The 27,372-nt window shown below is 46.7% G+C and overlaps 1 protein-coding gene across 1 annotated transcript in view; it reads right to left on the reverse strand.

Moving 5' to 3' along the window:
• Window positions 1–27,372, reverse strand: part of LOC137367180 (dynein axonemal heavy chain 8-like) — a 2,531,605-nt gene that overhangs the window by 667,607 nt on the left and 1,836,626 nt on the right. The window contains exon 138 of the mRNA XM_068028616.1: window positions 22,960–23,078. Coding sequence (XP_067884717.1) covers window positions 22,960–23,078 — 119 coding nt within the window. The remainder of the gene's footprint in view (window positions 1–22,959; window positions 23,079–27,372) is intronic.

The raw sequence follows: 27,372 nt of genomic DNA on the forward strand, positions 1-27,372 counted from the left end.
CTGGACCGTGGTCCAAAGTCTCTGTAGTACTGTCAGTAGTCGCTGCTCCCCAGTGGAACTGCAGATACTACGGAGCCTCTGTAGTACTGCCAGTGGCCACTGCTCCCCAGTGGAACTGCAGATACTACGGAGCCTCTGTAGTACTGCCAGTGGTCACTGCTCCCCAGTGGAACTGCAGATACTACTGAACCTCTGTAGTACTGCCAGTGGTCACTGCTCCCCATTGGAACTGCAGATACTACTGAACCTCTGCAGTACTGCCAGTGGTCACTTATCCCCAGTGGAACTGCAGATACTATTGAGCCTCTGTAGTACTGCCAGTGGCCACTGCTCCCCAGTGGAACTGCAGATACTACTGAACCTCTGTAGTACTGCCAGTGGTCACTGCTCCTTGGTTGAACTGCAGATACTACTGAGCCTCTGTAGTACTGCCAGTGGTCACTGCTCCCCAGTGGAACTGCAGATACTACTGAACCTCTGTAGTACTGCCAGTGGTCACTGCTCCTCGGTTGAACTGCAGATACCACTGAGCTTCTGTAGTGCTGCCAGTGGTCACTGCTCCCCAGTGGAACTGCAGATACTACTGAGCCCCTGTAGTGCTGCCAGTGGTCACTGCTCCCCAGTGGAACAGCAGATACTACTGAACCTCTGTAGTACTGCCAGTGGTCACTGCTCCTCGGTTGAACTGCAGATACCACTGAGCTTCTGTAGTGCTGCCAGTGGTCACTGCTCCCCAGTGGAACTGCAGATACTACTGAGCCCCTGTAGTGCTGCCAGTGGTCACTGCTCCTCGGTTGAACTGCAGATACCACTGAGCTTCTGTAGTGCTGCCAGTGGTCACTGCTCCCCAGTGGAACTGCAGATACTACTGAGCCCCTGTAGTGCTGCCAGTGGTCACTGCTCCCCAGTGGAACTGCAGATACTACTGAACCTCTGTAGTACTGCCAGTGGTCACTGCTCCTCGGTTGAACTGCAGGTACCACTGAGCTTCTGTAGTGCTGCCAGTGGTCACTGCTCCCCAGTGGAACTGCAGATACTACTGAGCCCCTGTAGTGCTGCCAGTGGTCACTGCTTCCCAGTGGAACAGCAGATACCACTGAGCCTCTGTAGTACTGCCAGTGGTCACTGCTTCCCAGTGGAACAGCAGATACCACTGAGCCTCTGTAGTACTGCCAGTGGTCACTGCTCCCCAGTGGAACTGCAGATACTACTGAGCCTCTGTAGTACTGCCAGTGGTCACTGCTCCCCAGTGGAACAGCAGATACCACTGAGCCTCTGTAGTACTGCCAGTGGTCACTGCTTCCCAGTGGAACAGCAGATACCACTGAGCCTCTGTAGTACTGCCAGTGGTCACTGCTCCCCAGTGGAACTGCAGATACTACTGAGCCTCTGTAGTACTGCCAGTGGTCACTGCTCCCCAGTGGAACAGCAGATACCACTGAGCCTCTGTAGTACTGCCAGTGGTCACTGCTTCCCAGTGGAACAGCAGATACCACTGAGCCTCTGTAGTACTGCCAGTGGTCACTGCTCCCCAGTGGAACTGCAGATACTACTGAGCCTCTGTAGTGCTGCCAGTGGCCACTGCTTCCCAGTGGAACAGCAGATACTACTGAGCTGTCGGCCCTGTGATTGGTTGGCAGCTCTAGGAGGCAGGATCACCATCTTTAAAACGTCAGGGATCCCAGTGCCGGGCTGTTAAATGGCTGTTAAACAGCCCAGCGCTGGGAGCCCTGCCGTCAGCACTAAATTCAGCTCCTTCAGTGGAAGTGGGTGTGAGGAGCCACATATACTGTTGAATGAAAATTCTGAGTGCTAAACCTGTAGGTTTCTGGTTTAGCACATCGAAGCTAGTTCAAATTATAGTAATCACCATTCGGACCAAAATTGCATGCGAATTCCGGACATTCAATCAAGCTTATTTTATTAACACAGCACCCATTTAGCACCTGTTTTCACACCTTGGCCAAAATAACCCCGTTTACTTTTTAAACTCTCGCACCCCCTTCTGCTCGCACCCCCTCCTCCTCCTCACACACCCTCATCCTCGTACACCCTCCCCCCTTCCCTCTCCCTTCATGAAATCGCACAGTTTACTGTTAGGGCCCCTGCTCAGCGATAGGAGCTAACAACCCCACCGCCTTGTGGGTGTCTCGGAGACCAAAGCTAAGGGAGTTAACCCGAACAGAAAATGCGGAGCGGATCCCCTAAGGCAGTCATGTGTCACCTTTGGCATGTTTCCGGCAGTTCCTGCAGCCATACTGGTGTCAAACGGCGTGCTCTGCACTCCTTTGGACCCCACTAGGAAGGCTGAGAAGGGGGTTTTGACAACTCACAACCTCCATACATTCGGACCAGGCATGCGCCATGGAGAGGTCACTCCATAGTCACCTCACAGTGACCTAAACAACACGGAAGGCAGCAGTTACGGGTTATAAGTCCAGCTCAATTGGCGTAGAGATTGGGTGCCACGGGTTGCCTTTGTCGGTGGGAGAGGTCATCGCATCTCACTGGACAGCTACCACCTGCCTCAAACCGGGCAGCCCCTGGTCAGAAAGGTTCTGTCCCGCCACAGTCCACCTGCTTCAATGGGTTCTTGGAGCTCAGGGTCATTGTCCGAAAAGTGGACTGTAACACTGCACCAAACAGCACAACAAAAAAAGGAAATAAGGTACCAGCCCTTCGTTTTGCAAGCTGGAACGTCAGAACTATGTGTCCTGGCCTGTTGGAAGACCTTACACAAATCAACGATTCTCGGAAGACCGCTATCATTAACAACGAGCTCAGCAGACTCAATGTGGACATTGCAGCACTTCAGGAGACACGCCTCCCTGTGAGCGGATCTCTAAGAGAGCAAGACTACACCTTCTACTGGCAGGGTAGGGATCCTGAAGAACCAAGACAGCATGGAGTGGGCTTCGCCATCAGAAACTCTGCTCAGCATGATAGAGCCACCTTCAAATGGCTCGGAACACATACTGTCCATCCGACTGCTCACCGCCTCTGGTCCAGTACACCTACTCAGCATCTATATTCCAACACTCTGCTCCCCACCTGAAGTTAAAGATCAGTTCTACGAGGAACTCCATAATATCATTAGTAGCATTCCGAATATCGAACATTTGTTCCTGCTGGGTGATTTTAATGCCAGGGTTGGGGCTGACCATGACTCATGGCCCTCCTGCCTTGGGTGCTATGGCATTGGAAGGATGAATGAGAATGGACAGAGGCTGCTGGAGTTGTGTACCTATCACAACCTCTGCATCACCAACTCGTTCTTTCATACTAAACCCTGTCACCGGGTTTCATGGAGACACCCAAGATCACGTCGTTGGCACCAGCTGGACCTCATCGTCACAAGGTGAGCCTCTATAAACAGTGTCCAAATCACACGCAGCTTCCACAGTGCGGACTGTGACACCGACCACTCCCTTGTATGCAGCAAGTTAGACTCAAACCAAAGAAGCTACATCACTCCAAGCAGAAGGGCCACTAACAGAATTTCTTATCCACAGCTGTTACATAAGTTTCTAAATTCATGTGAAAACACCCTTCAAAACACTCCTGCAGGGGATACAGAGACCAAGTGGGCCCACATCAGAGAGGCCATCTATGACTCAGCAATGACCACCTTTGGCAAACGTGAGAAGCAGAATGCAGACTGGTTTCAATGTCACTTTGAAGAGCTGGAACCTGTCGTAGCCGCTAAGCGCATTGCACTGTTGAAGTGCAAGAAAGCCCCCAGCGAGTTAACATCCATAGGACTTAAAGTAGCCAGAAGCGCTGCACAAAGAACAGCCAAGCACTGTGCAAACGACTACTGGCAACACCTATGCAGTCGTATTCAACTGGCCTCCGACACCGGAAACATCAGAGGAATGTATGATGGCATTAAGAGAGCTTTTGGGCCAACCATCAAGAAGATCGCCCCCTCAAGTCTAAATCAGGGGACACGATCACTGACCAACGCAAGCAAATGGACCGCTGGGTGGAGCACTACCTAGAACTGTACTCCAGGGAAAATGTTGTCACTGATACCACCCTCAATGCAGCCCAGTCTCTGCCAGTCATGGATGAGCTGGACGAACAGCCAACAAAACCGGAACTCAGTGATGCCATTGATTCTCTAGCCAGTGGAAAAGCCCCTGGAAAGGATGGCATTACCCCTGAAATAAATCAAGAGTGCCAAGCCTGCTATACTCTCAGCACTCCATGAACGGTTTGCCTGTGCTGGGATGAGGGAGCAGGACCACAGGACATGTGCAATGCCAATATCATCACCCTCGATAAAAACAAGGGTGACCGCGGTGACTGCAACAACTACTGTGGAATCTCCATGCTCAGCATAGTGGGGAAAGTCTTCGCTCGAGTCATTTTAAACAGACTCAAGAAGCTGGCTGAGCATGTCTACACTGAGGCACAGTGTGGCTTTCGAGCAGAGAGGTCCACCATTGACATGCTGTTCTCCCTTCGCCAGCAACAGGAGAAATGCCGCAAACAACAGATGCCCCTCTACGTTGCTTTCATAGATTTCACCAAAGCCTTTGACCTTGTCAGCAGATGTGGTCTCTTCAGACTACTAGCAAAGATCGGATGTCCACCAAAGTTACTAAGTATCATCACCTCATTCCATGACAATATGAAAGGCACAATTCAGCATAGCGGTGCCTCATCAGACTCCTTTCCTATCCTGAGTGGCGTGAAACAGGGCTGTGTTCCCGCACCTACACTGTTTGGGATCTTCTTCTCGCTGCTGCTCTCACATGTGTTCAAGTCTTCAGAAGAAGGAATGTTCCTCCACACAGATCAGATGGCAGGTTGTTCAACCTTGCCCGTCTAAGAGCGAAGACCAAAGTACGGAAGGTCCTCATCAGGGAACTCCTCTTTGCTGTCGATGCTGCATTAACATCCCACTCAGAAGAGTGTCTGCAGAGACTCATCAATTGCGGCTGCTTGCAATGAATTTGGCCTAAACATCAGCCTCAAGAAAACAAACATCATGGGACAGGACGTCAGAAATGCTCCATCCATCAATATCGGCGACCACGTTCAGGAAGTGGTTCAAGAGTTCACCTACCCAGAATCAACTATCACCAGTAACCTGTCTCTCAATGCAGAAATCAACAAGCGCATGGAAAAGGTGTCTGCTGCTATATCCAGACTGGCCAATAAGGTGTGGGAAAATGGCGCACTGACACAGAACACAAAAGTCCGAGTGTTTCAAGCCTGTGAAATCAGTACTTTGCTCTACGGCAACGAGGCCTGGACAACGTATGTCAGCCAAGAGCGACATCTCAACTCATTCCATCTTCGCTGCCTCCGGAGAATCCTTGGCATCAGGTGGCAGGACCGTCTCTCCAACGCAGAAGTCCTCGCGGCAGCCAACATCCCCAGCATATACACCCTACTGAGCCAGAGGCGCTTGAGATGGCTTGGCCATGTGAGCCACATGGAAGGTGGCAGGATCCACAAGGACGCATTGTACAGCAAACCTGTCACTGGTATCAGACGCACCCATCCATGTCTCCGCTTTAAAGATGTCTGCAAATGCGACATGACATCCTGTGACATTGACCACAAGTTGTGGGAGTCAGTTGCCAGCGATCGCCAGAGCTGGCAGACAGCCATAAAGGCGGGGCTAAAGAGTGGCGAGTCAAAGAGACTTAGCAGTTGGCAGGAAAAAAGACAGAAGTGCAAGGAGAGAGCCAACTGTGTAACAGCCCCAACAACCAATTTTATCTGCAATTTATCTGGTGGAAGAGTCTGTTACTCTAGAATTGGCCTTGATAGCCACTCCAGGTGCTGCTTCACAAACCACTGACCACCTCTACGCACTTACCTATTGTCTCTCGAGACAAGGAGGCCAAAGAAGAAGAAGACTTTTTAAACTCCAGCCATACTAAAATGGCCTGTTTTGGGGGGGCGGGTGGGGGTTAAAATACCCTCATTAACTCTGTTTCACTCTCCACAGATGCTGCCAGATCTGCTGAGTATTTCCAGCATTTTCTGTTTCTATTTCAGATTTCCAGCATCCACAGTATTTTGCTTCAGCTGCTTTAAGCTGCACCAGGCTTATAGGACTTGCAGCTAAATTTGATTTCCCACCCCAAAAATTGGTGAGTGACCAGTTCAGGACATTATCAGCTGGATTCTGTAATCGCGCCGCCATGAGTGGCGGCAGGTGAGCAAAATGTTTGCCATTCCGCACATGATCCTCGCGGCCACGTCGCTGTGATTACTCAATGGGCGGCCACTTACCATAATGATGGCGGCTGTCCCCCCAAGTCACGTGACAGGAGAGGCATTGGCAATGCTGTGAACGGTGACACCTGATGTTGGATCAGGTGCTGGCACCATCTTTAAAAGGCTGCCAGCCCTGCATTCACTCACCTTGCATCCACGAGCATTTCATTTTAGCAACACTTCTTCGTTGTAAATTCATTTTGCATCTCAGCAAACATCCCCCTGGGCACCATGGCCAACATGGCAGATGTAAGAGCAAGGGTGGCCCCACAATTCAGTGATGCCCCCCCTGCTGATTCTCCTCCAGGCTGCAAGGGAAAGGCAGCAGGTCCTCTTCCTCACCGATGGTAAGAAGAGGTCCTCCCGCCTAGCCAATCAAGTCTGGACGGAGATCGCAGAGGAGGTTAGCAACTGTGGGGTCACCCGTCATAACTGGGCCCAGTGCAGGAAGAAGGTCAATGATCTCTTACAATCAGCCAAGGTAAGTTGTGTGGTTCCACATAGCTTGCTGCGATCCACTTGCCCACAAGCATAAAGGTACATGGTTGACACAGCCATCCTAATGATAGAAAGTTCATAGCGTAATGATCGCAGAATACTGACTGAATAAGTGAGACCAGTTTCCCCTCATTTCTCTTGTAGCCCACTTCAGACCTATGACAGTTAGAGTCATTATGAGAGCAGCAACATCCCCCAGGTGCATCCCCCTCCCCTTCACTTGTTTAAAATCTTATTCTTTTTTTAACCTTTGCCAGTTCTGATGAAAGGCCGCAGACCTGAAACGTTAACTCTGCTTCTCTCTCCACAGATGCTGCGAGATCTGCTAACTATTTCCAGCACTTTTTGTTTTTATTTCAGATTTCCAGCATCTGCAGTATTTTGCATTTATTTTAGTGCATGATCGTGAATTGTGTTGTCAAACATATTTATGGAAGTTCACGGATTCCGGAAGCGCCCAATTATCAGTTTCTGCCTTGCCTCCCTTGCTCAGGCTTCCATCACTGCTTTCTGATTTCCCATGCCTGCTTGTTCTGAGTGCGTTCTGTGTTTGCATCATCAGAGGATGTGTAATTCTCCCATACTTCTTCATCTTGCAAGTCCTCACCCCTATGTACTGCGACATTGTGCAGAACACAGCAGACTGCAATGATGCAAGCAACACTTTGTGGTGCATACTGTCAGGCTCCACCAGGTCTATCGAGGCAGTGGAAGCACATCTTTAGTCGATGGTCACTCGGGTGGAGCGTGGCAGGCGTTGTAATGCTCTTCAGCATCATTGGTGGGTTCCTCACTGGCATCAGCAGCCATGTCATCAAGTGGTGGCCCTTATCCCCATGTATTCACCCCTAAAGGTGAGAGGAGGAATGAAAAGCAGTAGCATCTGGGACTAGCGTAGTATGTACGATTCATGGCAGCTTCTCAGGAAGTGGGCACACACTTGTAGGAAGTGCTTTCTGTGGTCACATGCTAGTGGGACATTGATGGAATGAAACCCCTTTCTGTTTATGAAGGTGGCAGGTTGGTCCGTGGGAGCCCTGATGGCCATATGCATGCAGACTTGCACCTGTGGGAATATCAAAATGGCTTCAAATCCAATGGCCCTCTCGGACTGACTCTCAGGGTCAGTCCTGTAGTGGACATAGACGCCGGCCCTTCTGAACAGAACATCGGTCACATCCTTGATGCAGCGGTGCACTGCTGGTTGAGAGATCCCACACATGTCGCCAGTGGATCCCTAGAATGATCCGGAGGCATACAAGTTTAAGGCCACAGTCATTTTAAGGGCCACAGGCATAGGGTGACCACCAAAGCCCATTGGTTGCAAATCATCATCCAGCAGTGCGCAGAGGTGTGTGATGGCCTCTTTGATCATCTGCAGTCATCTCTGACACTGGCAGTCAGACATCTGCAGGTATGTCATCCGAGTCTTATAGACTCACTGGCATATGTGGGCTACTCTACGACTTGGTGGCTGCTGCTGCTCATGTCTGGGAGCTTCCTCCTGGGCCGCAGCTGCCTCTTGGGCCTGCCTTCGGCAGAGATGCCTCATCACAGCAATGGGATCTAGGAAAACAGGGTGGATCATACCTGTCTGTCATGCAGGGCCCCACCTGCCAAGAATGAGGCATATTAACTTTGCCACATGAACATTGACTTGAAACTGTTACTGGAGTAAAGAAAGAACGTGTTTTTTTTTAAAAAAACAGACCCTTGACTGGAAAGACATTTTCATATTAACAAAGAGTGCTTAAAAGGGACAAAAGACCATTCCCTGTCACAATCCACAACGGACTTTTGATTACCAGGCGTTGAAGGTGGAGGAACTAACATTCCAGGTTGATTGCTAAGATGGCCTAATACACAAAAGGACGTGATCAAACCAGCTAGTCACATGACTAACCTGCTGGGCCACCTGAGTTTTTTAAAATTTGAACTTGCCATAGAGTTTTGAACTAGCAGAAAGCTGTTTGCTCCTGGACTGAAAAGACTTCTTGTGGCTGGCTCGCCATAGTCTCTCCTGTCTGGTTCCATCTCTTTCTCACTGAACTGAAACCCACTGAAGTTACATGAACCTCAAGAGAGAAAAGTCTCCTACAGTTAACAAGGTTTAAAAATACTGGGCCCCAATGAGAAGTACAATCAACCTACAAAAGGACTCTACAGTGCACAGGAACAAAATAATCCTCCTCAGAGATTGCCTCCAACCTTTCCATTTTATCTTTTCTTCTGCATTTTTTTGTCTCTATTTGCATGTGCATATCAGGTATGCATGCGAGCGTGGGGTGCAGCGTGTATCCGTAGGCATTAACATTTCACCTTTCTTCTTTAAACCTAAGAAATTCTGTTTGTGCCCATTACTTTGCCTTATAATTGGAAAGCGGTGAACAAGGATTTACCAAGGGGGAGTTCAAAACATGGTGTGTTTAAAATCAAACCCTGCTACAGTAAGACCAGGTGAAGGCTAAGAGTGATCCCTAGCCACCTTTCTCGCCTGGTCGTAACAGAAATTTGGGTGCTACCGTCCGGAATTTTACCCACAGACAAACGAGAGAAATTGGAAGTGGGAAGCCAAATTGTTCCCAATCAAAAAAGAGCAAGATTAATACAGGTTTTCTTGTGGTTGTGTGTGATTGAATACAACCCTGTCTGCAACTGAAACTAGTAGCTCTCCAAGCCAGGGTGAAGTAACTTGGGATAAGTTAAAAGCACTGTCCATGGAGGAGTTGAGGAAAATGACTGAGCAGTGTTGGATCACTGTCAGTTCCAAGGCTAGAAAGTCCGAACTCCGAAGACTAGTGGCCAACCATTTTTCCCTTGGAACTGAAGAAGCAGAGACAGGGTTAGAAATAGGCTCTGACAGAGTATTGCTAGCAAAGCTACAATTGGAACAGAGGAAACTTGAATTAGAAAAGAGGGAAAGAGAGGGAGAGGAGAGACAGAAATAAAGAACCTTCCAGAAGGATTGTGAGGAAAGAGAGCTGAGGCAGCTTGAGTTAACTAGGGGGCGACAGAGTAACCCCAGTGACAGCATGGCCAATATGGAGAATAGTAATTCGGGGCTGTGTACTGAATTGTTAAAATTTTCCCAACTGATCCCAAAATTCAACGAGGGAGATGTGGAAGCACTTATTGTATCTTTTGAGAAACTGGCAAGGCAGTTAAAATGGCCGGTTGAGACCTGGACTCTTCTGCTGCAAAGCAAGTTAATAGGAAAAGCCCATGAGGATTATTCCCTGTTGCCAGAAGAGAGTTCATGCAATTATGAACTGACAAAAAATGCTATCCTCGGGGCATATGAGCTAGTGCCGGAAGCATACCAGCAGAAATTTTGAACTCTCAAGAAGCAAGCTGATCAAACTTACTTGGAGTTAGAGAGAAGTAAGCATCTGGCTTTTGACCAGTGGTTGAAGGCTCTTAAAGTACAGCCCAGCTATGAAAACCTCAGAGAGGAAATTCTGCTACAGAAATTTAAAAACTCTCTCCCACTCTCCATAAAGACTAATGTAGAGGAACAAAAAGATCATACAGCAAGGCAAGCCATCATTCTGGCTGAAGAGTTTGCTCCAATATACAATCCGGTTCCCCAGGGGAAAACCTTTCCTAGTCACCCCCACAAATCCGAAAAGGACAAAAGGTGGGAAGGTGATGGAAGCCCAGGCAGTCCTGGGAGAGAGAGAAAAGCAGGAGACACAGGGGGGCCTCTGCCAGCCAAAAAGGAAGGTGCTGTAAGTAGAAGTGAGAACTAGAGACCTGTGTGCTTCCATTGTAATAAAGCAGGTCATCTAAGAGCTGACTGCTGACTCATTTTTTGCGAGTGGAAGCCTGTGACCAGTGGTGTACCACAGGGATCGGTGCTGGGACCCTTGCTGTTTGTAGTGTACATTAATGATTTCGACGTGAATATAGGAGGTATGATCAGTAAGTTTGTAGATGACATGAAAATTGGTGGTGTCGTAAATAGTGAGGAGGAAAGCCTTAGATTACAGGACGATACAGATGGGCTGGTAAAATGGGCAGAGCAGTGGCAAATGGAATTTAATCCTGAGAAGTGTGAGATGATGCATTTTGGGAGGACTAACAAGGCAAGGGAATATGATCAGAGCCTAGGAAGTACAGAGGGTCAGAGGGACCTTGGTGTACTTGTTCATAGATCACTGAAGGCGTCAGCACAGGTAGATAAGGTGATTAGGAAGACATATGGGACACTTGCCTTTATCAGCCGAGGCATAGAATATAAGAGCAGGGAGGTTATGATGGAGCTGCATAAAATGCTAGTTAGGCCACAGCTGGAGTACTGTGTACAGTTCTGGGCACCACACTATAGGAAGGATGTGATTGCACTGGAGAGGGTGCAGAGGAGATTCACCAGGATGTTGCCTGGGCTGGAGCATTTCAGCTATGAAGAGAGACTGAAAAGGCTAGGGTTGTTTTCCTTAGAGCAGAGAAGGCTGAGGGGGGACATGATTGAAGTATATAAGATTCTGAGGGGCATTGATAGGATGGATAGGAAGAAACTTTTTCCCTTAGCGGAGTGGTCAATAACCAGGGGGCATAGATTTAAGGTAAGGGGCAGGAGGTGTGGAGGGGATTTGAGGAAAAGTCTTTTCGCCCAGAGGGTGGTTGGAATCGGGAACGCACTGCCTGAAGTGGTGGTGGAGGCAGAAACCCTCACAACATTTAAGAAGTATTTAGATGAGAACTTGGAACGCCATAGCATAGGCTACGGGCCAAATGTTGGAAAACGGGATTCGAATAGTTAGGTGCTTGATGGCCAGCACAGACACAATGGGCTGAAGGGCCTGTTTCTGTGCTGCATAACTCTCTGACTCTACAACTACGGGGAAAACCGGTAGGGTTAATGCGGGCACACCCGCTCAGTGAAGGAGAAAGGACCTTGATGCAAAGCACAGTTGAACAAGCTGTGTCTTTAACTGCAGCAATGGTAAGGCCCAGAAAATATACTGCTGCGAGTACAGGAAAATTTAATAGGATTCCTGAAGGTTATCAGGATTTTGTGTCTGAAGGGAGAGTAACCCCATACCCCTTGAGTGGGACAAGCAAGCCCATAGTAATCCTTAGGGACACAGGGGCCATTAGATTCCTTTTACTGGGAGAAGGCCTGACCTTTCCCCCAGAGAGTCCAGTATCGACCAGAATGGTGGTGAATGGTATTGGAGGGCAGTGTACGCCTGTACCTTTACACCGGGTGCACTTGGAGTGTGACCTAGTTTCGGGACCAGTGACTGTAGGGATCGTCCCTAGTTTGCCTGTGGATGGGGTTGACCTGCTCCGAGGTAATGATCTGGTGGGTGCGAAGGTGGTAGCTTCCCCAGTAGTGAAAGAGAGACCGCAGGAGGTCAGAGAGACAGGGCAATGACAGGACACGTTCCCCTGCAGTTCCCTTGCATGTGTCGTAATTCTGGCCATGATCAAACCAGCTCCCCCAGAGGAGACTGAATTGGCACTGCAGGCAGATGACCATGCGACTATCTGAGACTTTCTTTGGAAAGTTAGAAGACCCAGGGAATGAATGAAATGGATTTTCCCTAGCTGAGGCTCAGCGAGCCGACCCAGTATTGAGAGAGTTAGCACAGGCTGCCCAGTCTGAAATTGACGCAGTGGGTGTCCCTGACTGCTACTATTTAAAGTATGAGGTACTGATGAGGAAATGGAGTTCTCCTCACAGACCTGAGAGCAAGGACTCAACAGTAGTTCATCAGTTAGTGGTGCCACAGAGGCACTGGAGAGAAATATTAAGAAGGGCCCATGAGATTACAATGGCTGTACATGCTGGTATACAAAAGATGAAAGCCCGCATCAGACAGCAGTTTGACTGGCCAAAACTCCACACAGATGTGGTGGAGTACTGTAGGACTTGCCACATGTGCCAGGTTGAGGGGAAACCCCAACCTACAGTAAAACCTGCACCCATAAGTCCTGTATCAGCTTTTGGGAAATCCTCTAGCAGAGGGCTGTGAATTGTAAGGGACACCGGCCGAGAACAAAAAGGGGCAGACAGGCATAGGGCTGGCAAAAGGTCACAGAGGAAAGGGGAAAAAGGGATAAAGAGGACAGGTTAAAGGAGATCTGAGAGGATTCCCTGATGAAAACCCCGACTGTCCAGTCAGCCAACCCTGAGATTTTGGAAAACGTGGACCCCACATCCTCCTATGTAAATGTAGACACCAAAAGCACCCCAGCAGAGTTGCTAACAGCCTTTACAGAAATCAGCAGAGACAAAGAAAGTCCTCAAGAGGGCAGAAAACCCATGAGTGTGATGCCTCACCTAGTCGAAGTTCCGTAGGAGAGTGCAGTAAATCTGGACAAATTCCTGCAGCCAGGAATGTCCCAGAGGACAAAGGGAAGATTAGCAAAAAATGCTCCCACACAGTCAGGAGAAAAGGAAACCAAAAACCCACTAAGGTGAAGAGCCCTTGCATGACTCATCAAAGCACTGAAAGAGAATTCATGTGGATCCATCCACTGCCAACTTTCATGAGCGAAACTTCACACAAGGGCTAATTAAATCTAACCCTCCCCCTGCAGACCTCAACACAAACAAAGACACCCTAGACGATCATGGAAATGTGCAAACTGCAATCCTCCCTAAAAATCACATGTTTATTGGGATGCCAAAATCGGCAGTTTAAAGCAGCACTGCTATCAAGGAAAGACAGGCTGTCACAATCTTTAGAATTTTTGAATGAATGAGAATAAATAAGAGAAATGCATGCGTGTTTTCCTGTATTAATCTTCTCCCTAATTTTTATGATGAAATGCTCTTCTATAATTGCATTTCATTCCTCTGGATGTGGAGGTGTCATGAAAACCACACCTGCCAAAATGAGACATATTAATGTTGTCATAAGTAACATTAATTTTTAAACTGTAACTGGACTAAAAAAAAACTTGTTTAGAGAGACCACAGCAGTGGCTGGAAAACATGGCTGCACATATTTGCATTCTAAAGGGGCAGTAGCTGGAAACATGACTGCTCATTTTGCATTCAAAAAGACAGTTGAAAAAGAAGACAATGAGAACTGCTCACCGATTCAATTAACAAAGATTGGTCTGGGCAACAGTGATCCAGTTCCTGTCTGTGTATGAGACAGCACTGCACCCCCCACCGAGAGCTTTGAAATCCACAAACCACAGGAGTGGTTGTTCCAAATAAGGGGTTGGTCACATGACTAACCTGCTGGCTAACTTGGAGTTTTGAATTGTGCCCACAGAACAGTTGGAAAAGAGACTGTAATTTGAAGACAACAGAAAAGGAAGGTCTCTCCCTCTCTCTCTCTCGAAGTTCCAGGGGATCCACTAAAGGCACTCAAATCTCAAGAGAGAAGACTCCTGCAGCTAAATAAGTTTGAAAGTGTGCATTGGGCCCCAACGGGAACTGAAAGACAGCTGCAATCCAAGACTTTACATCAAGCCCAAAAGCCAGTAACTGAATTCCAGCTATTACTTTAAACATTTCCCCTTCTTTCTCCTCCTCTGTTGCTATTTGCATGTGTGTTTATTGCATATGCATGCTAGCATAGTCGTGTTGTGTATTTCTAGTAGTTTTAACTGAAATAGAGTTTTAAGGTTAATAGATTTAAACAAGAAAGATGTAAGTTTAAGAAAACCTGTCTGGTTGATTTCTTTGCCATTACAATTAGACAGAAGTGAACAAGGATTCACTGAGGGGAAGTTAAAAACACATAGTTTTAAAAATTAAACCCTGGTACACCCAAACTCGGCTAAGGCTCAGACCCCTGCTTCAACTGGTTGTGATACAACCTATACAGATTCCCATTTCTGGCCCCACACCATACCCCGCCTCCCCCCCAACAGTGCATCCACTTGCAGAATGCACCCCCTTCACCATCCCCTCAACAATAAATAACTGCAGAAATCATCCACTAGCCCCTCACAATGATATACACTTGCAGAGTACCCCCATTTACCCAATCCAACGCCACTCAACAGTATACACTTGCAGGCTTCCCCCACGCCCTCCCCCACTCAACAGTAGACACTTGCAAAGTCCCCCCCACTCCCCCCCACTCAACAGTATACACTTGCAGACTTCCCCCACGCCCTCCCCCACTCAACATTAGACACTTGCAAAGTCCCCCCACTCCCTCCCCACTCAACAGTATACACTTGCAGAGTTCCCCCACTCCCCCCCACTCAGCAGTATACACTTGCAGAGTTCACCACCCATCCCCACTCAACAGTATACACTAGCACAGTTCTCAACTCCCCCACCCACTCAACAGAATACACTTGCAGAGATCCCCCTCTCACACCCCGGCCCGCACTCAACAGTATGCACTTGCAGAGTTCCCCTACTGACCCACCCCACCCACCACACTCAACAGTATACACCTGCACAGTACCCCCACTCAACAGTATACACTAGCACAGTTCCCCCACTCAAACCCCCATTCCATTGAACAGTATTCACTTGTAGAGTCCCCCCCCACCCCCACTCAACAGTATACACTTATGGAGTTCCCCCACTCCCCCTCCCACTCAAGAGTATACACTTGCAGAGTTCCCCACTCCCCCTCCCACTCAACAGTATACATTTGCAGAGTTCCCCACTCCCCCCCCATTCAACAGTATACACTTGCAGTGTTCACCCACTCCCACCGCCACTCAAAAGTATACACTTGTAGTGTTCATCCACTCCCCCACCCCATTCAACAGTATACACTTGTCAAGGTCCCCCACTCCTCCCCCTTTCAACAGTATACACTTGCAGAGTTCCCCTACTCCCCCCCATTCAACAGTATACACTTGCAGTGTTCACCCACTCCCCCTCCCACTCAAGAGTATACACTTGCAGTGTTCACCCACTCCCACCCCCACTCAAAAGTATACACTTGTAGTGTTCATCCACTCCCCCACCCCATTCAACAGTATACACTTGTCAAGATCCCCCACTCCTCCCACTTTCAACAGTACACACTTGCAGAGTTCACCCACACAGCACCCCCCTCCACTCACCAGTATACACTTGCAGACTTCCACCATTAGCCCCCACATAACAGTATACCCTAGCAGAGTTCCCCCACTCATCCCCCACACTCACCAGTATAAAGAACAAAGAACAGTACAGCACAGGAACAGGCCATTCGGCCCTCCAAGCCTGCGCCAATCTTGATGCCTGCCTAAATAAAACCTTCTACACTTCCGGTGACCGTATCCCTCTATTTCCATCCTATTCATTTACTTCTCAAGATGCCTCTTAAACGTCGCTATCGTACCTGCTTCCACCACCTCCCCCGGCAGCAAGTTCCAGGCACTCACCACCCCCTGTGTAAAGAACTTGCCTCGCACATCCCCTCTAAACTTTGCCCCTCTCACCTTAAACCTATGTCCCCCAGTAATTGACTCTTCCACCCTGGGAAAAAGCTTCTGACTATCCACTCTGTCCATGCCGCTCATAACTTTGTAAACCTCTATCATGTCGCCCCTCCATCTCCGTCATTCCAGTGAAAACAATCCGAGTTTATCCAACCTCTCCTCATAGCCAATGCCCTCCAGACCAGGCAACATCCTGGTAAACCTCTTCTGTACCCTCTCCAAAGCCTCCACGTCCTTCTGGTAGTGTGGCAACCAGAATTGCACGCAATATTCTAAGTGTGGCCTAACTAAAGTTCTGTACAGCTGCAGCATGACATGCCTATTTTTATACTCTATGCCCCGACCAATGAAGGCAAGCATGCCGCATGCCTTCTCGACTACCTTTCCACCTGCGTTGCCACTTTCAGTGACCTGTGGACCTGTACGCCCAGATCTCTCTGCCTGTCAATACTCCTAAGTGTTCTGCCATTTACCGTATACTTCCCACCTGCATTAGACCTTCCAAAATGCATTACCTCACATTTGTCCGGATTAAACTCCATCTGCCATTTCTCCGCCCAAGTCTCCAACCCATCTATATCCTGCTGTATCCTCTGATAATCCTCATCACTATCCGCAATTCCACCAACCTTTGTGTTGTCCGCAAACTTACTAATCAGACCAGCTACATTTTCCTCCAAATCATTTATATATACTACAAAGGGCAAACGTCCCAGCACTGATCCCTGCGGAACACCACTAGTCACATCCCTCCATTCAGAAAAGCACCCTTCCAATGTTACCCTCTGTCTTCTATGACCGAGCCAGTTCTGTATCCATCTTGCCAGCTCACCTCTGATCTCGTGTGACTTCACCTTTTGTACCAGTCTGCCATGAGGGACCTTGTCAAAGGCTTTACTGAAGTCCATATAGATAACATCCACTGCCCTTCCTTCATCAATCATCTTTGTCACTTCCTCATAAAAACTCAATCAAATTAGTGAGACACGACCTCCCCTTCACAAAACCATGCTGCCTCTCGCTAATAAGTTTGTTTGCTTCCAAATGGGAGTAAATCCTGTCCCGAAGAATCCTCTCTAATAATTTCCCTACCACTGACATAAGGCTCACCGGCCTATAATTTCCTGGATTATCCTTGCTACCCTTCTTAAACAAAGGAACAACATTGGCTATTCTCCAGTCCTCTGGGACTTCACCTGTCGCCAATGAGGATGCAAAGATTTCTGTCAAGACCCCATCAATTTCTTCCCTTGCCTCCCTTAATTTTCTGGGGTAGATCCCAGTATACACTTGCAGAGTTCAGCCACTCCCCCCCCACTCAACAGTATACACTTGTACAATTCCCCCACTCCCACCCCCCCCCCACTCAACAGCATACACGAGCACAGTTCCCCACTCCCCCAGCCACTCAACAGTATGCACTTGTACAGTTCCTCCACTCACCCCCCATTCAACAGAACACACTTGTAGAGTTCCACCTCTCATACCCCCACCCCCCACTCAACAGTATACACTTGTACAGTTCCACCACTCCCACCCCCCCCACTCAACAGTATGCACTTGTACAGTTCCCCCAATCCCCCACCCACTCAACAGTATGCACTTGCAGAGTTCCCCCACTCCCCCCCCCCATTCAACAGAACACACTTGTCGAGTTCCACCTCTCATACCCCCCCCACTCAACAGTATACACTTGCAGAGTTCCCCCACTCACCCCCCACTCAATAGTATACACATGTAGAATACCCCCACTCCCCTCCCACTCGAATATACACTTGCAGAGTTCCCCCACTCCCCCCCCATATAACAGTGTACACTTGCAGAGCTCCACCACTCACACCACCCCCACTCACTAGTACACACATGCAGAGTTCCAACCACCCCTCACTGCTGGGGATTAACCTTCGTGGTAGTGTCTGATGTATCAACAAATTCTGCAAGATGGCAATGCAAAACATAAGGAAACTTTGCTGGCCTCGGTGGCGCCAGCTTTTCAAGGACAGGAAAGTGAAGGCACCTGAGTGCTGTACATCAAGCAGAAGATTGCGATCGGCTGGCAGGATTGTGATGAATTGCATTCTAATTAATGCAAAAGTGTACTTAACATGTTTAAGGTGTGGTCCTGTCACTGTGCGGCAGAGGTGCCGCCAAAGAACTTCACTGTCTCCGGGAAAATTGGAAGCCAACATTACGGCATTGGGTTCCGTGGCGGGTGATTGTGCTTCAGTTTGCTGGCCTCCCCTGCCACGAAATCTGTCTTCAGGCTGATCATAAGATCCAGCCCTATGTGTCCTTGCTAATCTGCATTATTGTTAATTCAAATCTTTTCAATAAATATTTAATCCCTTTTCCTTCTGATTTAGACTTGCACAAATGCTTTACATAAGAACATAAGAAATAGGAGCAGGAGTAGGCCATTCAGTCCCTAAAGCCTGCCACGCCATTCAATAAGATTATGGCTGATCTGTCCCAGGCCTCAACTCCTCTTTCATGCCTGCTTCGCCGAACCCTCCACTCCGAGATTTCAAAAATCTATCTACCTCCTCCTTAAATACATTTAGTGACCTAGCCTCCACAACTCTAGGAGGAAGAGAATTCCAGAGATTCACCACCCTCTGAGAGAAGAAATTTCTTTGCATCTCAGTTTTAAATGTGTGCCCCCTTATTCTGTAACTACGTCCCCTAGTTCGAGATTCCCCCACTAGTGGAAACATCTTCTCAACATCTACCCTGTCGAACCCCCTTAGAATCTAATATGTTTCTATAAGATCACCTCTCATTCTTCTAAACTCCAATGAATAAAGGCCTAACCTTTTTATCCGTTCTTGATAAGTCAACCCCTTTATCCCAGCAATAAGCCTAGTGAACCTTCTTTGAACTGCCTCCAATGCTAGTATATCCTTCTTGAAATACGGGGACCAAAACTGTACACAGTACTCCAGGTCTGGCCTCACCAACACCCTGTATAGTTGTAACAGGACGCCCCTATTTGTAAACTCTAACCCTCTAGCAATAAAGGCCAAAATTCCATTTGCCTTCCTAATTACTTGCTGCACCTGCATGCTAACCTTTTGTGTTTCATGCACAAGAACAGCGAGATCCCTCTGTACTGCAGTATTTTGTCGTCTTTCCCCATCTAAATAATAATCTGCCTTTTTATTCTTCCTACCAAATTGGATTACCTCACACTTTCCCACATTGAACACCATCTGCCAAGTTTTAGCCCACTCAGATAACCTATCTATATCCCTTTGCAGATTCTTTGTGTCCTCATCACAACATGCCTTCCCACCTATTTTTGTATTGTCAGCAAATTTGGATACACTGCACTCCATCCCTTCTTCTAAGTCATTAATATGGATAGTAAATAGTTGAGGCCATAGGACCGATCCTTGTGGCACACCACTAGTTACAGCTTTCCAACCTGATAAAGACCCATTGATCCCGACTCTCTGCCTTCTGTGTGTTAGCCAGTCCTCAATGTAAACCAACACATTACCCCCAATACCCTGAACTCCTACTTTGTGCAATAACCTTTTATGTGGCACCTTATCAAATGCCTTCTGAAAATCCAAATACACTCAATCTACTGGTTCACCTTTATCCAGTCTGCTTGTTTTATCCTCAAAGAACTCTAACAAATTTGTCAAACATGATTTCCCTTTCATAAAACTATGTTGACTCTGATTGCATTATGGTTTTCTAAATGTCCTGCTATTTCTTCCTTAATAATGGACTCTAGCATTTTCCCAATGACAGACGTTAACTGGTCTATAGTTTCCTGCTTTCTGTCTCCCTCCTTTCGTGAATAGAGGCATCACATTAGCAGTTTTCCAATCCGCTGGTACTCTACCAGAATCCAGTGAGTTTTGGTGTATTACCAATGCCTCCACTATCTCTGCAGCCACTTCTTTTAAAACCCTTGGATGCAGGCCATCACGTCCTGGCGACTTGTCTGCCTTTAGTCACATCAGTTTGTCCAGCACCTTTTCCCTCGCGATGGAGATTGTTACAAGTTCCACCCTCCCATTTACACCTTGCTCATCTATTATTGTTGGGATGTTTATAGTGTCCGCCATCGTGTAGACCAATGCAAAATATTGGTTTAAATTATCTGCCATTTCCCTGTTATTAATTCCCCAGTCACATCCTCTAAGGGTCCCACACTTACTTTAGCTACTCTCTTCCTTTTACTATACCCATAAAAGCTCTCACTGTTTGTTTTTATATTTCTTGCCAATTTATTCTCATAATCAATTTTCTCCCTCTTTATTAGTTTTTTAGTCATCCACTGCTGGTTTCTAAAAACTTCCCAGTCCTCTGGCCTACCACTTGTTTTCGCCGCATTGTACACCTTTGTTTTTGATTTAATACTCTCCTTAACTTCCTTTGTTATCCATGGGTGGTTCATCGTTCTCTTCGAGTCCTTCCCTCTGACTGGAATAAATGTTTGCTGAGTGTTATGTTATATCTGCTTAAAAGTACTATTTGTACCATTTCAATATTTTCCACACACAGGTAAGTCACTGTGTTGACTTTAGCTGTCAGGAGTTACTGTTATATACATTTCTTAACAGAGGCGATTGTCTTCAAGGCAGGTCCTGATGTCAGTGTGAGTGTGATCCTTAGTCAAAACCTACAATCGTGGAACATTATCAATGGCATCAGATGAACATCACCCCTGCTGCGCCAAAAAATACCCATCAACTTATGAAATATTTTTACATTATTTTGCTTTCTATTGCAAGTACTTTTACTTTCCTGAGGGTACTCGCATGCGATGTAACCTGAATTAGAGGATTAGGCCTGTCAGTAGCTGTATCTGCTTGTAAATATCTTTATTTCTTTGATATTTAGTTTAGTGGGAGCAATTTTCATTTGCCTACTACCCCATTCATGCTAAAAGATGGCGTATATGCAGACACTTTTTTGAAAAATTGAAATCCCAATGCTCACTGGCCAAGGTCCATCAGACTTGATTTTTGAGGCAGCCTTGAATTAGGGATGACCTGTCCCACCCAAAACATGTGAAAGTCTTGTTTAAGTACATAAATCAGCACCCTTAAAAGGATTGTTGCAGGCTGCTCTGTAAACTGTGGAAAAACCATGGTGCCAGTAGTAGCTGTGAGATCAGAAGCAACAGCAGTTCTCCCCACAACCCCACAAAACTCTTCTTACCTGCTTCCACTTTCAATAGTCCTGTCTCACCATGGCTGCCTTCCACTCTTCAAAGTTTAACTTCTAGCTCAGCTCCATGGAGGAGCCGTCAGATTTTCCACCTCCCCAGGAACACTGAATTGCTTGTCAATTTAGATAAGGACTCGTAAAAATGGTTCAGATCTCTTGCTATTGCCACTTGGTGAGTAGTGCTCTAACTTAGGGTGACCATAAGTCCTAAATTTCCAGGGACAGTCACTGGATGAGTAACTGTGTCCCGGACAAAACAATGACCGCAGAAAAGTCCCCGGTTCACAAAACTCATCCCTGAATGCATATTCTAACTATTAATGCCTGTGCAAGTTCAAATCAGGAGCAATATGACCCTGAACTGCCTTGCAGTCTGTCAATACAGTAGACGGAGCTGTGCAAAGGGGGGATTTGATTGGTGGTAGTATTGCAATCTTCTGTAGAAGGATGAACCGAGGGACTTTAAGCAGAGACTATGCGCTGTGGCTACAGTGTGCATGCTCCGCCCTCTCCCACCCTCAACACTGCCACCCCACCAAATCCCCGGATAGTGCCAGATTGGGCACTATTTTCCGATGAAAATTAGTTGACGAGAAAATGGACCCAGAGCCAAAATGTCTAAGTAATAGGGAGGGGGGGTCACAAGTGGCTGGACGAATGAATGTTGGCTGGAGCTGAGCTATGTGGATGTCTCAGGAGTTTTGTTTAGTTTAGTTTAGAGATACAGCACTGAAACAGGCCCTTCGGCCCACCGAGTCTGTGCCGACCATCAACCACCCATTTTTTTTTATACTAATCCTACACTAATTCCATATCCCTACCACATCCCCACCTGTCCCTATATTTCCCTACCACCTACCTATCCTAGGGGCAATTTATAATGGACAATTAACCGATCAACCCACAAGTCTTTGGCATGTGGGAGGAAACCGGAGCACCCGGAGGAAACCCACGCAGACACAGGGAGAACTTGCAAACTCCACACAGGCAGTACCCAAAATTGAACCCGGGTCGCTGGAGATGTGAGGCTGCGGTGCTAACCACTGCGCCACTGTGCCGCACAAGTTGTGCCGAGTTGGATCACAGCACACTCCACAGCCTAAGATGGTGTGGGTGAGTGTCGAGCTCTGTGTCCCCAGATTTGGTTTAGAAAATATGATCACCCAATTCAATCTATTGCCTGTCCAACATGCACTGCGATTGAAAAGTGGACCCTTGGTGTCCTGGTAATTTTACTTGATTCTTGCTCCAGTCTAGATGAGACTTTGGGAAACTATCAAATTATTCGTAAGATTTGATTTGAAGGAGGAAGAAAGCACAGTTCTTGGAAATGTCCACAAGGCACAAACAGGCTTTCACCTCTCAACAGCAGAGAAACTGTTGCTGAGAGTTACAATTGTCAGTGATTGTGCAGCTATGTGTTTAAAAAAAAACAATATCTTCGAATTTGAAATCAGCATATATATGCATGCTATACAAACGGAGCATATATATAAAGAAATTTCAAATTGCTACAATTCAAGAAGGGCCACCAGCACCCTCTCAGAGAAACTAAATGCATCCAGCATCGCCCACATTCCAGAACAAATCTAGAGAATTTACACATCATAGTCTTTATAATTGAGATGATGCAGCTTCATACACATTCAATTTTTTCCATGGAAATGTACTTACCCATTTGCATGTGCTCTGCTAGGTCATTGATGTTTACATGTTTCTCTGTGTAAATAGATTTGTAGCTGTTTATAAAAGCAAGGTAAGATTTGGGGGTTATATGAGTTCTTCGTCGATATCTGAAAAGTAGACACAAAAATTGTTTTTGTTATTGTACATATATCTACAGCATATTTCAGAAATAATAAAACATTTGTGAGTCATACTATATATATATATCTGAAATGTCAAATACATATTACCTGATATCCATATTCTTTTTAGATTGTCTTTAGTTAAATTTAATTCTGCTTGAATATATTTTATTGAAATTATAACCACTTGACTATGAAAGTTAGTACAGACCACTAGTTAGTGTTCCCCTTTAGTAAAATAGTCTTGATTTTCTTCCCTAATGCCATTGTTTCCAAAAATATGGCAGGACAGGGTTTCCACCTGTCTGCTCATCAAACTGACCTGAAGCAATTTGTGAGATCAACCTCACTTTTGAGGATAGATGCATTTCAGTGTAGATGAATGCTGGGATGTTTCCATAACACTTCGATTCGCCAATGTGCATTTGTTTGATTTAGTGAATCACAGATGTGAAATTTGCATACAGCATTGCCAAGAGTTAGAAATACGAGTAGCTAAGCTTTTTTATCATAGGAATGTTTGAAAAATGCATTAACCCCTCCCAACAAAAAATAACACTTACTTTTAGAAACTAAAGCATAAGAGTTAGATTTAGAAACTGAAAACTACAAATGCAATTATATGTATGGCATGCATGATGTGGGCTTTCCTGGATCTATAAGCTTTCCAGGAGAAATACATAGAAAAATAAAAATTAAGAGCTTGCATTTATATTGTGTCTTTCATGACTTCAGGAAAGACAAACGTGTTCAACAGCTAATTAAGCTCTTTTTTAAGTTACTTCAGTAATGTAGGAAACATGGCAGTCAATTTGTGTCCAGTAACATCCCACAAACAGCCATGAGATAATGTTTTTTGTTTGTAATGTTGGTTGAGGGTTAAATATTGGCCAGGACACTGCGAGGAACTTGTCTGCTCTTCTTCTGAATAGTGCCATGTGAAAATTTACATCCACCTGAAAGGGCAGATGGGGCCTCGGTTTAAAACCTTATCTGAAAGATGGTACCTCAGACAGTGCAGTACTCCCTCAGTAGTGTACTGGAGTATCAATCTGGAATTTTGAGCTCAAGTCTCTGGGATTCAAATACACAACCTCTGACTCAGATGCAAGAATGCGACCATGGAGTCATGGGTGATACCATGAATCTTCAAAACGGAGTGCAGATTGCAAGCTGAGTGTGGAGATTCGAGTTTGGTGAGTGGGGATTTAAGTTTGTTATCTTTGTAACAGTCTGGTCTGCAGTTAGCATTTAATGGGGATTTACCTTCTCGTTTAAAGTAGGGTTAAGAAAGAAAAGTAGGGTTAAGAAAATAAAGTATGTTTCTTACAGTCTTAGGCAGGTATTAACAGGCTCTACTGCAGAGTAGCTGATTAGTTAAGTAGCTGACCAGTCAAATCTAGTTTCTGCAATTTCAGCTTCAAAAGGTAGAAATAGATCTTTTAGGTCTAGGTGCAGCCTGCAAACGGAGTGCAAGCTGAGTGTGGAGATTCGAGTATGGTGAGTAGCGTGTTCGTTGAAGGTGGGAGGAGGTGCTCCATTTTCCACTTTTTTTCTACTTTTTTAACCCTCCAGTATTTGGTTCTTGCTTTGGTGCAGTGGAAGGAGCTGTTTGGTGAGTACCTGGTAAGCTATTCTACTTACATTAAATAGTTTGTGAAGCTATGGTATGGTAGGGCAGCTCTGCTGAGTGGAATGTACAGCCTGTGGCATGTTGGAAGACATGGACGCATCATGTGTCCGAGACAGTCACATCTGCAGGAAGTGGTTTCAGAAGCTTGAGCGGTACTCGAGCGGTAGCTGGAGTCACTGTTGTGCATCCGCGAGGCAGAGGATGATGTGGATAGCACGTTAGGCAGGTGGTCACACCACAGGTTAGGAGCATGCAGGCAGATAGGGAATGGGTGACCACCAGGCAGTCTAAGAGAACCTTGATATGATCTCACTTGCTAATCGGTTTTCCATTTTGGCTACTGGTGAGGGTGATGGTTCCCCAGAGGAGTGCAGTCAGAGCCAAGTTTGTGGCACCATAGTTGGCTCAGCTGCACAGGAGGGGAGGAAGGTGATTGGAAGAGCCGTAGCCAAAAGGGGATTCATTAATTTGAGGAACAGATAGGGGTTTCTGCAGCAGTAAACGTGACTCCAGGATGGTGTGTTGCCTCCCTGGTGCCAGGCTCAAGGATGCCACAGAGCGGCTGCAGAACATTCTTCTGGGGAGGGTGAACAGCCAGAGTTTGTGGGCCAAATTGGTACCAATGACATAGGTAAGAAGGGGGAATGAGGTCCTGAAAGCCGATTTTTGGGAGCTAGGAAAGAGATTAAAAAGCATGACTTCAAAAGCAGTAATTGTAGGATTACTCCCAGTCCCACGTGCAAGTGACCAAAGGAATAGGAGAATTGAGTGATAGAACACGTGGCTGGAGAACTGGTGTAGGAGGGAGGGCATCAGATGTCTGAGACATTGGGACCAGTTCTAGGGCAGGTGGGCCCAGTACAAGATGGACGGGTTGCATTTTAGCAGGACTGGGATGAATATCCTCACAGGGAGATTTGCTAGTGCTGTTGGGGAGGGTTTAAACTAAATTGACAGGGGATGAGAACCTGAGAGGGAGTTTAGACTGGAGAGAATCAAAACTGGTAAATTGGCTGGGGTGTGGGAACCAGGGGCAAGCATTAGAGAGGAATACCAAGGTGCACAGAATACTGGGGGAAGATGGAAAGCACGAGAGCAGGGAATAGTAAGTTATTAGGTGGGGTCAGAGTAAGTGAGAAAGTAAAAAAGTCTGAATCAGGGTTAATGTGCATGTATATGAATGCACAGAGTGTGATTAGTAAGACTGGTGAGGTGCAGCGTAGATTGCCGTGTGGAAATATCTTGTTGTGGCTATAACAGAGACCTGGTACAAGGAAGGGCAGGACTGAGTGTTAAATATTCCGCAATACAAGGTGTTCAGGAAAGATAGGAAAGGGGAAAAAGGGGGACGGGTGGCAGTATCGATAAAGGAGAGCATTGCAGTGCTGGAGAAAAAGGATGACCCAGAGGGTCGAGGACAGAATCGATTTGGCTGGAGCTAAGGAACAAAAAAGGTGCAGTTAGATTGCTCGGTGTTGTCTATAGGCCACCAGCTAGTGGGAAGGACGTGGAGGAATAAATTTGCAAGGAAATTCCAGAGAGGTGCAAAAATTACAGGGTAGTGATAATGGGGGACTTCAATTATCCAAACATAAACGGAGACAATAGTAGTGTAAAGGACAGTGAGGGGCAAGAGTTCCTAGAATGAGGTGGGCCAAGTGGATCAAGTAGCAGTAGGAGAGCATTTAGGGGATCGTGATCATTGTATCATAAGGTTTAGGCTGACTATGGAAAAGGACAAAGAGCAATCCAGGGTAAGAATAATTAACTGGAGGAAGGCCAACTTCAATGAGGTAAGAATGGAGCTGGGGCGAATAAATTGGAGTCAAAAGCTGGCAGGAAAATCGGTAGATGAACAATGGGCTCCCTTCAAAGAAGAGATAGTTCAGGCACAGTTAAGGCATGTTCCCTCGAAGGGGAAAAGTAGGGCAAACAAATCCAGAGCTCCCTGGATGATAAAAGAGGTAGAGATTAAGATAAAGAAGATTTAGTTTAAAAATGAATTCCCTTTTGTTTTCGGAGGACCAGGGGACTGCTGGGTAAGTAAAAAGTATATATTTGTGTGGTTTAAAATCTCTTTCTTTTAGTTTCGGTGACTGCAGCTTTGATAGTAACGGAGGTGCGTGAACGGGCTTACAGCTGTGAAGTCAATTTCTGTGTCAGTTTAAAAGTGAATTCCCTTTTGTTTTCGGAGGACCAGGGGACTGCTGGGTAAGTAAAAAGTATATATTTGTGTGGTGGCTGTAACCGAGACACTACACGTGCAGTGTCTCCCACCCACCCTCCTCCTCTAACCAAAAAAAAAGGACTCTGGTGTGTTGATAAGGTAAGCTTTTTATTTAGAAAGTTCTGTCCGTTGGATTGCTAACCTAACAAGTTTTGACTTTTTGTTTTTGGTTTTTCAGTAGATTTGTTGGGAATTTGGAATAGTGGGAATGGAGGTTAAGGCAGTTGCATGTACCTCCTGCAGAATGTGGGAGGTAAGGGTCGCCAAGAGTGTCCCTGCTGACTGCATCTGTGGGAAGTGCACCCAACTCCAGCTCCTCGAGAACCGCGTTAGGGAACTGGAGCTGGAGCTGGATGAACTTCGGATAATTCGGGAGGCGGAGGGGATTATTGACAGGAGTTATAGGGAGGCAGTCACAC

This window comes from Heterodontus francisci, chromosome 3 (assembly GCF_036365525.1).
Source record: "Heterodontus francisci isolate sHetFra1 chromosome 3, sHetFra1.hap1, whole genome shotgun sequence".
Lineage (NCBI taxonomy): Eukaryota > Metazoa > Chordata > Chondrichthyes > Heterodontiformes > Heterodontidae > Heterodontus > Heterodontus francisci.